Genomic DNA, 12,138 nt, shown 5'->3' with positions numbered 1-12,138 from the left:
CTCTGCGTCACCCAGCGGTCTCCCTCCACACGCGCTGCACCCACACCAGCACCCTGCCGCGGGGAAGCACACACCGGGGCGCGGGGTTTTGAATTAACTCACAGTCTGGGAAGAAGAAGGGAGCCCGAATCCCTGGCTGGGAGAAACCAGCTGGAGGACCTTCCTGGGGGTCCCACCGCCGCCCCCTCCCACGAAGTGACCCCAGGGCCAGCCCCACTGGGGTGCGGGAGGAAGGGGATGGGTGGAAACACTACGGCTCGGCACGGCGGGTGGGAAGGTCAGCTTTATGCCTCTGTGTCAGCATCTCTCCCTCTCAGGGAAGTGCTGCTCGGCCATTTCAGGGACTCGCAGGAGGCTCTTGCTTGGTACATATTAAAGATCCTTTCTCTGAACGGGCTGCAGATTTAGCCCCAAAGTTTACGGAGAGGTGCAGTCACTGCTGAGCAGCCTCTGGACTTGCCTGCCCTGGTTTCCCTGCCTCTCTTCAACAGCAGGCACCAATCCCACTCTCGGTTCAACCTGGTTTTTGGAGCAGGTACAAGGATGATGATGCTATTTACCAACACAGATCATGGTGAGCACATCATCTAGGGGAAAAACACTGGTGTACCCTTCTGCCTGGAGACGCTCTCGGAGCTGCTCCCTTTGGACTCGCTTTTGAATTCACGTGCAGGACTAAAAAAGCCACCTGGTTGTGCCATCCAGCAATCGCTGCACCTGGTGACACTGGATTTCCATCTGAATCTTTGGGCTAGGACCAAATCTTGTCCACTCGCATCAGACAACAGGAGATGAGTGATGTTTACTGCTGGCAATATCAATCACATGAACAGCTATTTGAAAATAGATGCCAATGTTATGAGTATTTAGGTTGCCAGGGCCTGGACAGGGACTGAATAACAGGGTAAATCCTCTTTTTTTTCAGCCGTCTCTCTGTTTAGGCCAGAGCTGGGCAACATAATGCATCACAAATATAAAAATTTGTGTGTGGAGAAGTGGTGTGACATTGGGTGGACCTGATCTGATCAAGGGTGTTGAAATGAGAAATATTTGCTTTCTGCATTTCTAAAATATTTCAGTTGTCAGTGGATTTCAGTTTAATTATTATCGTTAATAATTGCTATGCAAACCTCAGTATGTTTCAGCCTGGGTTGAATTCATCAGCTGTTTGGGGGCTTGTTTTTAGTTTTGCCTTAGTTGAAAAAGCTGCAAATGTTTGCCCCAAACAACTGAGAAAAAGTTTTTTTTGGAGTTTTTCCGGAAAAAGCAAATATTAACTTTGTTTGCACAACTACAGCCCTGACCTAAATAAAACTTTGTCCAATATGATGATCTCTTTTGCTTAATGAACTGAAAATAACTTTGAAAAAAACCAGAATATGGTACGACTCCAGTCTCACTTTGAAGACTTTGCTGGTTTCTTTCACAATCTCGTTATTTATTTTTAAATAGAAGCCTGGTTTCAGAAGCAAGTAAATATTTTGTCTTTAAAAGCTCATAAAAATATCTCTGTATTAGAATAGCTTAGGTGGATGACACTTACAGCGATGTGCCCAAGCAGCGTGAAGTTGCCCTTGCATACCTTGGCTATGCATTACAAACACAGTACATAAAACCGAGAGCGAGAGAACGTTAAAATACAGATTTCCCTCGAGATACTGACATAACAGAGCATGATTAATGCTCTGCTGGTTCTTACATCAACGCCCATACTGAACCATGCAGAGCAGAAACAGTGTTTTCTGTTACCAAAGTAGTGTGCAGCAAGAAAAAGGAGGGAGGGGAGGAAGCAACCCATACCTTATATAAAACCATGCCTTATATAAAACTGATGCTGGGCTCCAGCAGGTAATTCTCACATCTAGCCCAGTGTTTGTCACGGTTAAAACACCTGTGGTCTTGTCTTCATGTCCCCAACCAACCAAAAACTCTGTTCTTTGGTTAGAACATGAACAAATAACCTCCCGCCCTTTCCTTCATTTTGTCCCTTCCTCCAAGTGAATGGCCACAAATCTCCTGAGACGGGTTCAAGGCACATGGCAGCGGGAAAGAGGAGACAGGCTGTGGTTTTAGGGTGCAGGGCTGTGCCTCAGCTGAGCCATCAGTGGGGCAGATCAGCAAGGCACCATTGGCAGGAGATGCAGCCAACACCAGGGTCCAGTTGCTGTAAGGAGCACTCGGATGCGCTGCTTATAAAAACACTGTAGTGTTCTCGATTTGTGTCTTCTTTGGATACAGAGCCTGGCTGTGCTGCTTATATGGAAATAAGCCGTGCTCTGCTACAGCTGCTCCTTCTTCAGCAGGCAGCCCTGTAGGCAGAAGGGGCTGACACCTGGGGATGACTGCTGCGTTATTATAAATGCTGTAACCTGCATCTACCCCCCAGGTGTTCCCCGAGCTGGCCGCTCTGCCCCAGAGCGTCTGCAGAAACGCAGCGTGCAGGGGCACCACAGTGTTTCCAGGACTTGTATTTCTCTTGCTGCGATGCAGAAGAGGATGCACAGTAAGAAACCAACCTGCTTTGCTGAAGACTTTTAGTGTTAACGCCAGAGATTTTGTCCTTGCCAGCTAATCCCAGCTCTACTCCTAGTTGCTTTAGCATATGCCAGAGCACCATACCTACATTCATCAATGAAAGTTATCTGCGGAGAGGCAGGCAGGTGGCTTCCTGCCCTACACTCAGATCAGAGGTCCAGGTGAAGAGCAATCTACCGTGTAGGACCAAAGATGATGCATCAGCCCAAAGAGATAGTCATAGCCTTGTGGTGGCAAAGGGATCAAGACTGGACTTTTTTTTAAAGAAGCAGCATTAAGTTAAACTGTATTACTCATTCTTTCACCTGTGCAATCCCTTGACGCTTCTCACTATCAGAGCAACAGTAAGGTGGTTTCTGTTTCATTGCTCTCTGTCTTCGGAGCTTATTCTCTGGCATATGGGATCCCTTCATGGGATTCCTCCTGCCTTTAGTGCAGTGTTTAAGTGCTGACAACCTGAAATTTCTTATAATTGATGTTTAGGGGATTTCTGAATTGCAAGTTTGTTTGAACATCCTATATTTATGCTCTGGTCTTTGCTGGGTGTCATTCAGTCTGTGCAAGTGGGACCCTATCAGGACTGACTGGTCAAATCCTTGACTACCAAACTGATTTTCTTTTTGAAGCATGCCTTCAAAATATTGGGCTTTGGGGAATTTGACCTTTCTGTGTTCCAGCGGCTCTCTGCAAAGAGAAGGAAACCTTCTAGATAAAGTACATTGTGAGCCTGACGTACACAACATCAGCAAACTGAGGGGCAGGGAGAAACGAGAGATACTGAATTGAAGTATCTTTCTGGTGTAATAGTTGTGTATGTTATTTGTGTATTTCCTGATAGAAACGCTATCTGCAAAGTCCTGTTTTCCCTCCTGCCTCCCCACACAGCGATGTTCCCCTGTGCAGTTAGCAGTCTAAAATGTCTGCTCTTCCCATCTGCCAGAAGGAAGTGTGTGATCTATCACCTCCAGGACTCAGTTGGCCAAATGGCCTGGATCAACTTGTACCTGTCCAACTCTTCCCAGGAAGGCACGGGAAACAAATTGAAGAGAAATAGCACTGGTTGTGCCTCCATCTGCACCGGAGTCAGCCAGGACCATCTTTCCAACCCTTCCCAGGGCTCTGGCAGCCTTTGCCCCTAGGGTTTGGTGTGGACATGGCAGCCCCCCTTCTCGATGTTCTGCACCGGGTGGATTGGTAGAACCAGGTGGGAGATGCGGCTCCACAGCCCACTCAGCTTGTCGGAGTCCATGTGGTCATAGGAGCTGGGGGTCCTGGTGTTGGTGAACTTGGCCCAGAGGAAGTCACGGACTCTCTCTTCCACCTGCTGGAGACTGATGTGGGTCTCCAGCATTTCCTCCTCCAGCAGCACGGTCAGCAGTAGGGCCACATCCTTGAAAGCAGCACCTTCATGGTCGCAGTATTTGTAGAAGATGAGGGTGGCCCCCGCCGGCAGCAACTCGAAGCGGTGTATCACCGCAGCGCGGCCCCCAGCCTGGAAAGCTGAGCTCAGCTCTGAGTCCACCTCCAGCTTAGCCTCGTCACTCTGGAGCCTGGATTTCCCCATGCCATCGATCTGGACCGTGCTGGCATGCAGGGCAGATGAGTAGGTGTCAGCCACATGGGTGCTAAGGCATCGCAAGGTTCGCTCACCCGTGCGGGCAGCCGTGAAGATGATGATGGCTGGCTGTGTGTGGTGGGATGCATTGAGGTGCTTCTGCAGGAACTTGCGCCCGCGAAGCCACAGGTGGGGACTCTGTCCCGGAAACCTGTCCTGCAGCTGGTTGAACTGGGACAGAAAGGCCTCCACTGTGGGGTTCTTGGGGGCTTGCTGGGACTTGGAGGTTGGGTTGCCGAAGCACAATATGCAGAAGCCGAGCAATACGAAGCTCATGATGACAAGCCCTGTTCAACAGGGGAGAGACCCGAGATGGGGAACAGAAGTCAGTCCCAAGTGAACTGCAGTGATATGCTGGAAAGTAGCTACAAGGGCTCTTTTTCCCCTTCCAGACCTTTCCCACTACCCCAGGAAAGTGGTTCAGATTGGCACACTCTCTGGGGACCCAGGAATGGTGAAGAGGCTGCTCGCCCCATGTTGTGAGACCCATGCTCCCTACACACCAACTGGGGAGGACTACAGCTCCAGAGGTGGAGGCAAGGCTACAGCTCTGTTGTCACAGTGCAAAATTTCGTGAGGAAATTGCAGCTGGCCATAAACTTTCTTCCCTTCCCTCCACTCTGTTTTCTTTATGGTTTGTGGCTGTTTGGAGCACCTTCTGCCACATATGGAGGCGTCTGACCCAGCTAAGGTGTCCTGTTCACTGCCTTCCTCCTAGCTATGCTGGGTGAACAAAGGCTACTGTGCTTCTGCCCAGAAAAGGAGGACAGCGAGGTCCAGACACAACTGCTCGCATCCCTCTTTGTGGCAAAGCAGGGTCTCTTTCTACCAGGAGAAATGTGTGGTGCAGATCAGCGTCATGGTTCCTGCTTGGGACACAGAGGGGGACTGGGAAGGGGGGACCATCAGCGTAGGAGCCTCAGGCCTCCCAGGACATGCTGGGGTACTCCCGGCATGCTGAACACCATGTGCCTGCTTTTGAGGCTGGAGAGCTGGAGGGAAAGTTGCTACTATAGGCTCAAACTGAGCCTCTTTTTAAGGGGATGTTTTTTCCCTCAAACCCTCAGAAAAGGCTGTGAAAGGTCCTGAGAGAGAAGAAGAATTAACTCTGCTTCATTACTTGTTCCTGGAGGATCAGTGCCTTCTGGTCGATGAGTAACGCACAACGGAAGCTTCTTTTCCTCACCTTTCAGCAAGACGGAGTTTTTGGCCTTCTCGGCCTTCTCCTGGTCTGTGTTTTGGGTGGTGACATTCTGCAAGCAGGACTGAGCCTCTGGCTTTGGGGCTGTGTGCCCTAGAGTAAGAGAAAGAAACGTGCCACTCAACATTGAGGGAACAGGTAAGTTGGGCTGTAATAAGAAAAGCAACAGAGCTGCCAGGAGCTGCCAGAGCTGAGGGAAAGAGTTAGACATGAATACTGCTTTGGGTTAATATGGCTTTGAGTCTTGGCTCCCCCTGCTTTTGGGGCAGGGGAATAAGAAAGATGATGCAGAGGGCAGCGTGGTTTCGTGCCTTTCAAAGCAAGACAGTAGCCAAAGGAGAGAGAAAGAAAGAAGCCAGTTAATTTCTTATACCTTCTTTCCTGCTTGGCTCTGGAAAACTGACAATGGGCACTGGAGAGTTCACCATACCATTTTTCTAATGCCTATGGAAAGCATAGGCATGTGTGCAGTGGAAGAGCAGCAGTGTGCAGCCACCTGCTCACCTTTGGTCCCATGTCTGTTCCTTAATGTGCCTTGGGATCCGCTCTCCTGTGTTTCTTGCTCTATGTGCTCTTCTGGCTCCCGGTCTAGGAGAGGGGCACTGGTGTTCTTCTCTGCCAAGAGGCCCTTGGTGACATCTTCTGTGGCACTCACATCCGAATGTGTCATTTTACTGTCAGAGCTCAGTGACTTGCTTCTTGATGAAGCATCTTCCTCTGCTGTGTAGGAGCTTTCACATTGCTTGCTTGTCTCCTGCTCCTTCCGTGGTTCCTGGTGGACAGGGCTGTCTCCTTTGCCATCCATTTTACTGTGGGCAGGCCTGGCTGTAGGGAATAAAATTCGCAGACCTATGCTTAGTCTCCTTCAGCACAAGAACCAACAACCCTTTCTCCTGCTCTGCCTCCTCTAAGCAAAGGCCCAGGTTATCAGCATTCTGGAAATGCTGTACACACAGAAGGGGAGAGACTCACCTTCATCCAAGTCATCTTCTTCCTGGGATCTTTCTGAGACACCATCTCTTGTCTTCCCAGATTCTTCCAGTGATACTTCAGTTTCCTGGGGAACCTTCTCCTCTACTGTGGAGGCAGCTGAATCTGACAGTGTCCTCTCTCCTCCATCAGCAGTTTGTGATTTACACACCGAAGAATCCTCCTCTGGTTTGCAGGAGGTCTCAGGCCACCTGTTGGTCACTTGGTGCTCAAGCGTTTCTTGGGTGGGCTCTTGGTGCACAGGATGCTCTGCTGTGTGCTCCACCTCATCTTGGGCTGGCCCAGCTGTTGGGATCAGAGTTCACAAGCTCAGCTAGCCATACAGGAGTCAAGAATACCCAGTGCTTTACCACCACCCTATAAAACTCTTAGTTCTTGCATTTCAGAAACATCTACTCCCAGGGAGATCGGGGAGAGAACCGGGTGACCAAAAGTGAGAAAACTCATGCGTCGAGATCAAGACAGCTGAATAGGTGAAGGAAAGGGGGGAAATCACGAGCAATGCAAAGGCAATCGCTTGCCACCTCCTACAAGTGAACTGATGCCAGGCCAGTCTCCAAGCAATGACCACCTTGGAAGCCAACCCCCTCTCCCTTTCTTCCTGTACCCCAGTTTTTGTTGCTGAGCGTGATGTTATACTGTATGCAATACCCTTTTGCCCACCTTGGGTCCCTGCTCAATCCTCTGCCCACCCCAGATTATTTTCTTGGCGGGGGGAGAGGGAGGAAAAAGCGAAAGCCTTGACGCTGTGCCAGCACTGTTCAGCAACAGCCAAAACACTGCTGTGTTATCAACACTTGTTTTTTCAAACCACAAATCCAAAACATAGCACTGTCCAGGCTGCTATGAGGAAAGTTAACTTAATGCCAGCCTATGTCCCATGCTGTCCTGTGTGGGGTGGGCAGGCAATTCTTTCGTTAAGTGGTAGGATATGTCACCACATCTTCCACAGATAGTGGGTTTTCCTAGGTTGATAGATTAAGGTGATGGATTTGAAGAATTTCTAAGGCTGTTGTTGAGTACTGGCCAGAACAGTTACGCCAACGCACTTCGAGCATCTGTCTGAACGTAAATGTTAGCTCTGGTTGCGCTCCTTCTCTGCTCCTGTTCTGGAGCTGCTCTCCCCAAGAGCTATGGCAATGTATGAGGATGAGGAAAAGCAAACACTGGAGCATAATTCAATAGAGAAATTCTGAAGCTGAACATAAGTGTTTGCAACATATTCTGAATCTTACAAAACCAAACAGTGCAGCTCAAACTTCAGGCACTATTTGTGAAAAATTGCTTATGAATGATCAAGCACTACAACGACATAGGAACAATTATGCTAAAATTAGAATAAAGACTCTGATACAAATGGCAAGGAACTCCCTACTAATTTGAAAGCAGAGAAAAAGCTGCACTTGTCACATGTCAGAACATGCTGCCTTTTGGAGCATGATTTTTTACATTCCTTGTTGTCGAGTATTACAGGAACACTTCTGACTGCCTAGGACAGACCTGAGCTGGTTATAGCATCACAGTATCACTGAAATACTCGCACATAGTAGTCATAACAAGGCACCCAGACAGTGTAAGTACACAGTAGAAACTGAAATATGAGGAAGCTGGAGGTATCCTGCTATTCAAGCTGGGTGCAAACAGTACTTTTCGCCCTGCCTCCTCCAGAGGTTTCCCATCCATAGGTGGTGGAAAACTGGCTTATTATTTAAGCATCTGTAGGTGGGAAGCACTGGGATGCAGGGAAAAAAGCTCTCCCAGCTCCATCTTTATCCTTCCTTGTGCTGCCATCCTGGACACAGAGTCTAAACCTGTTGCAGATGGCAATCCAAAACTGAACATAACCTGTTATTCTTTCATCCTTCAAAAAAAGATAGAAACTTGCTTTTCTTGGCCTGGAAAATGGGGGATTCTTTTATTTTTTATTTTGCTTAGGTTTCCCATGTCACTGTTGAAATCTTCTTGCAAAAGTATTTTCCTAGTAGATGGAGTAAGCGTAGGATTCACTTACCTCCAGACAAATCCACACTTGGATTCTCTTCCATTTTCTTTCTCCCTTGGAGCCCTGGCTTCTGCACCGTTTTGTTTCACTTTCTCCTTTGGTCATAAGGAGCTGTATTTCCCCGCTGTTCAAGTGGCTGACCAAGTCCCCTCACAGACACCATCCTGTTCTTGGCCTCAGGGATTGCGACTAAACGCCCGTAAACCTGATAAGCACAAGCACAGCGGCAGTGATTCACGGTGGAGAAGGAGGCTCCTCCCTCCATGCTTACTAAGGTGGTGTGAAGATGGAAGAACGTCACCGACAACCATGAACTTTCAGCCCCAGGGCTATTAGCTATTTTGCTTCCCGGCAGGCTGCAAGCAGTCCAAGGGCTAATGCAAACCACAGTTGTCTCTGGACAAGCTGGTGGGGTGAGGCACCGGTTTCTCATCCGGATGGACTTGGATGGACTTGGCTGTGCTCCGAGATGGCAGGCCTGGAGGCTGGGGCTCGGCAGGCTGCCCCGTGTGCTTTCGGGCACCTGGTATCTCACAGCCAGCTCGACACAGAGCAATGAGCCTGCTCCACCTTACCTTCCTGCCTCCAGCGCGTCGGATCGGGAGAGGGTGGTGCTGGAAGGTGAAGCCGCTGGCAGAAACACTGCCCGGCCCCTGTGCAGCAGCGTTACCCCCACCCGACCTCGCACCCATCCAAGGGGGCCGAGCAGCGCCCTGGCCGGGTCTTGTGAACCTGGAGCCACAGCCTGACTCTCCTACACCCCCGCAGCGGTACTCCCGCCTCTGCTAAAGCACTTTGGGACCGGACGGCCGCATAGGAGGGAGCTAGGCTCGCTGGTGTAAGCTGAGAAAGTTATGGCTTTCATGAGTGCAACGCCTGCCCGTGGAAAACTAGGCAGCAAGGAAAACTCCCTGCTGGGGAGCGGCTGGTACAGATCTCCGTACAAAAATCTCGAGCTCAGCCTTCACAGCAGCTCTTCTAGCATAGGGGGGCACCTTCCCCCACCTGTGCTGTCTCTACAGATGAGTTTTCTTGCTAAATACAAGATTTTGGGGGGCGGGGTGCATAATTGCTGCTCTCTGCCGCCCAGCTCTCGTCCCTCCCCTCCCTGTGCCGTTCCCGCTGGTGAAGCTCTGGCAGAAGAAGGAAGTCAGAGGAACAAAGTAGCTTGTGGAGTCGGACGCTTACCCAGCCTTGGAGGTTTGGAGCTGGTCGGGGCGGTGAAGCGAAGCAGAGGGGCGGCAAGAGGAGGCCAGCGCTGGCCCCTCCGCTTCCCCTTCCCAGAGGCCCTTTGGCTCTGCCGGTGGCAGGACAGCCCGTGCCGCCAACGCGCACCCTTAATCCTCCGCTGTCAACGTGACAGTGAACTCTGCCCTTCCGCGGGCGCCCGGCAGGCTGCTGGGAGGTGTAGTTTTCCTTCCCTCCTCCTCGCCAAAGGTGGACGGCTTTTCCCCAGTGAACAGCAGTCGTTCTCAGGAGCGTTCAGGAAACGATAACTTCTTTTTTGGCTGTATTTCTGAAACTCCGTGGTCGTGCAGATTTTCCTTCAGGCAGACGGGATGACTGGTGGCTTCCTGCGTTAAGTAACAGCATTGCAGATTTAAACAACTAAATGACAGTGAGGAGGTAACTGTTTTAAGAGTTTATTGATGAAGTTGAAAAGTACCACAAGAAAAACAACCTGAACACGTAGCCAGCAAAGCCCAGGCTCTTGAAACATCCCGTTGTGCAAGCGCAGGGAGGCTGGGGAGCTGTGGGCTGTGAAATGGAGTGTCTTTAGCATCAGCCTGGAGGGCAAGGGATGGGGAGCCCCCCCAGTGCTCCCCTTCCAGCGTGGTCCAGAGACTCCAACAGGCAGAAGGTCAGAGAGAATGCGTGTAGCTGCTCCTGGCCTCATCTGGGCAACCGTTTTCCAAAACATGACGCTATGCCTTGCTGCACCCGCACAGGGGACAGGTATGGTCCAATGCCCTTCGCTATTCCCCCCTGCCCAGGACACGTGCCCCAGGGAAAGGCATCAGCGCAAGGAGCAGCCACGCGGAGACTGCAACCCCCTCAAAGTCAGCTTGCAGCCTTCTCACTGACATCCCCGGAGGAGCCCAGCGGTAAACGGCTGAGACGAAGCACGGGGAAAGGCAACTGAAACGGTGCCTATAGGGAATAGAGGCTGAATGGCTGGGACTCCTCAGTTTGGAGGGCGGAAGGCTGAAGGGGAGGTTTTGACTGATGTGGAACTGTTGTTCACCAAATCCTTCAATACTAGGACTTGAGTCACTTGTAAAACAGGTAGGAGGTCGGGTCCAGGTGGGCAGAAAAAAAGTACTTCTTCCTGCTGTGTGCAGGAAACTTCTGGACCTTTCTGGCACAGGGGCCATGGAGGCAGAGCGTCAGAAGGCTCAAAAAAGGATGAGTCTCATTTGCGGACAGCAGGTCCATAAAGCGTTGGTAGAGGACCAGGCAGGGCTGTACCTGGCAACAGGAGTTGACATTTAGGCAAAGCGCATGATCCCAGCCCCGTCCCGTGCTCTGTTCTCCTTATGCTCCCACAGCGCTGTCCCACTGGGGATGCTGAAGCCGCAAGGGGCTGTGTGTGCCCCCCTGGGCAGGACTGGCCAGAGGGTGCCCCGCTTCCCCTCCGCCTCTGCCCCGGCCTCCACAAGCTGCGCCCCGCCCTATGGCCAACTTCGCATCCGTCCCTTGACCGTACTGTCACCGCTCGGCTATGGGACACGTGTGTGTCACGCCACACAAGGGGTGAGCATGTGCACGAGTATCAATGCCGACGCTGGTTGTATCAGGAAGGCGAGAAGGCGTGAGGCGTGCGCGGGCACGGGGCACGTAGCGGTAGCAGGATTGCACCTTCCCTCTGGCAGTGCGGAAAGGCAGCAGCTTCCTCCGTGCTCCGCAGAGCCACCCTGCTGGTGGTGGCCAGGAGGGGACAGAGTCCACCTCCCTCCCTGGCAGAGTCAGCACATTCTTTTATGGTGGCCAGCCTCTCACCGGGTGCAGCAGAGGCCGTAAAACCAGGGAGAGCGGCAAGGCAAGAAGGAAAAAGCCCGAGTGGCTGATCTGCGGAGGCCGAGGTCTCCCCGAGGGCCCTGCTCTTGGCGGACGTCCATCTCCATCCCGGCCAAAGGTACGTTTGACTTGATCTGCTTCTAGCCATACGTAAGGAACAGCCCAGGCGGCCAAAGCGGAGAGGAGCTGCAGGCGTCAAGGGCTTCACGAAAATCCAAGTATTTTACATCCCTCTGTCCCTACAGCCAGGCAGCCCCTTCGTCGCGGGGGGCAATCGGGAGCGGGCAGAGGGGCCGCCCTGCTCACAGAAGCATGAGTGTCATGAAACCGGTGGCAGAACTCCAGCTCAGCAGGTGAAAGAGGCGAAGAAGAATCAACAGCGACTAGGGGAATTACAAAGGACAGGCTATGCAAATATTTACATGATGTAATCACTTAGTAACTTTCTTCGGAAACCTGCAAATAAAGAGATACTACTTGTAGCCATAGTTCTGCCCCGCGGGTCTTTTTCTCCTTGATCTGACCCGCATGGGCGGTTCAGCTGTACTTTGAAACCTCCCGATGCGGTATTTGCGACATCCTCCTTTATTTTTGCTTTAGAAAACGTTGCTCAAGGTCTGTGTTCTGCTTTTGCATCTTAAAAGGCGGCAGTATCTATTGCTGGTACAGAAGGAGGTACGCATAATTTATCTCACATATATTCACTTGCTTCTGGATGAAACTGGAACATTTACGGTGTGCAAAATAGCATTAAAATCGTTTTTATTTTGAAATGTA

The 12,138-nt window shown here is 51.1% G+C and overlaps 1 protein-coding gene and 1 long non-coding RNA gene across 3 annotated transcripts; one reads left to right on the top strand and one right to left on the bottom strand.

Annotated features, from left to right (window-relative positions):
- Window positions 1-1,133: 1,133 nt before the first annotated feature.
- TOR1AIP2 (torsin 1A interacting protein 2) lies at window positions 1,134-9,692 on the bottom strand. Of its 2 annotated transcripts, none has more exons than XM_009463578.2 (6): window positions 9,532-9,692; window positions 8,353-8,548; window positions 6,324-6,626; window positions 5,856-6,176; window positions 5,271-5,444; window positions 1,134-4,437 (listed from the first exon to the last, which is right to left on the bottom strand). In XM_009463578.2, the coding sequence occupies exons 2-6, from the start codon at window positions 8,384-8,386 to the stop codon at window positions 3,671-3,673; spliced, it is 1,599 nt and encodes a 532-aa protein (XP_009461853.1). In that variant the 5' UTR covers window positions 8,387-8,548; window positions 9,532-9,692; the 3' UTR covers window positions 1,134-3,670. The 2 variants fall into 2 exon arrangements, with proteins under 2 accessions (XP_009461853.1, XP_087590406.1); XM_087734280.1 differs by having other exon boundaries at window positions 1,137-4,437; window positions 5,337-5,444; window positions 9,532-9,691.
- A 326-nt stretch (window positions 9,693-10,018) lies between these two features.
- Window positions 10,019-11,849, top strand: LOC148052198 (uncharacterized). Its single transcript, XR_015699280.1, has 2 exons — window positions 10,019-11,479; window positions 11,607-11,849. It is a non-coding gene; the product is annotated as an uncharacterized LOC148052198 (long non-coding RNA).
- Window positions 11,850-12,138: the final 289 nt, after the last annotated feature.

The sequence above is a fragment of the Nipponia nippon genome, unplaced genomic scaffold (genome assembly GCF_047370975.1).
Source record: "Nipponia nippon isolate SJK-2023a ecotype South Korea unplaced genomic scaffold, ASM4737097v1 scaffold_5, whole genome shotgun sequence".
Taxonomy (NCBI): domain Eukaryota; kingdom Metazoa; phylum Chordata; class Aves; order Pelecaniformes; family Threskiornithidae; genus Nipponia; species Nipponia nippon.
Note: the sequence above shows the minus strand (reverse complement) of the source record. Positions and strands in the feature narration are given on the sequence as shown.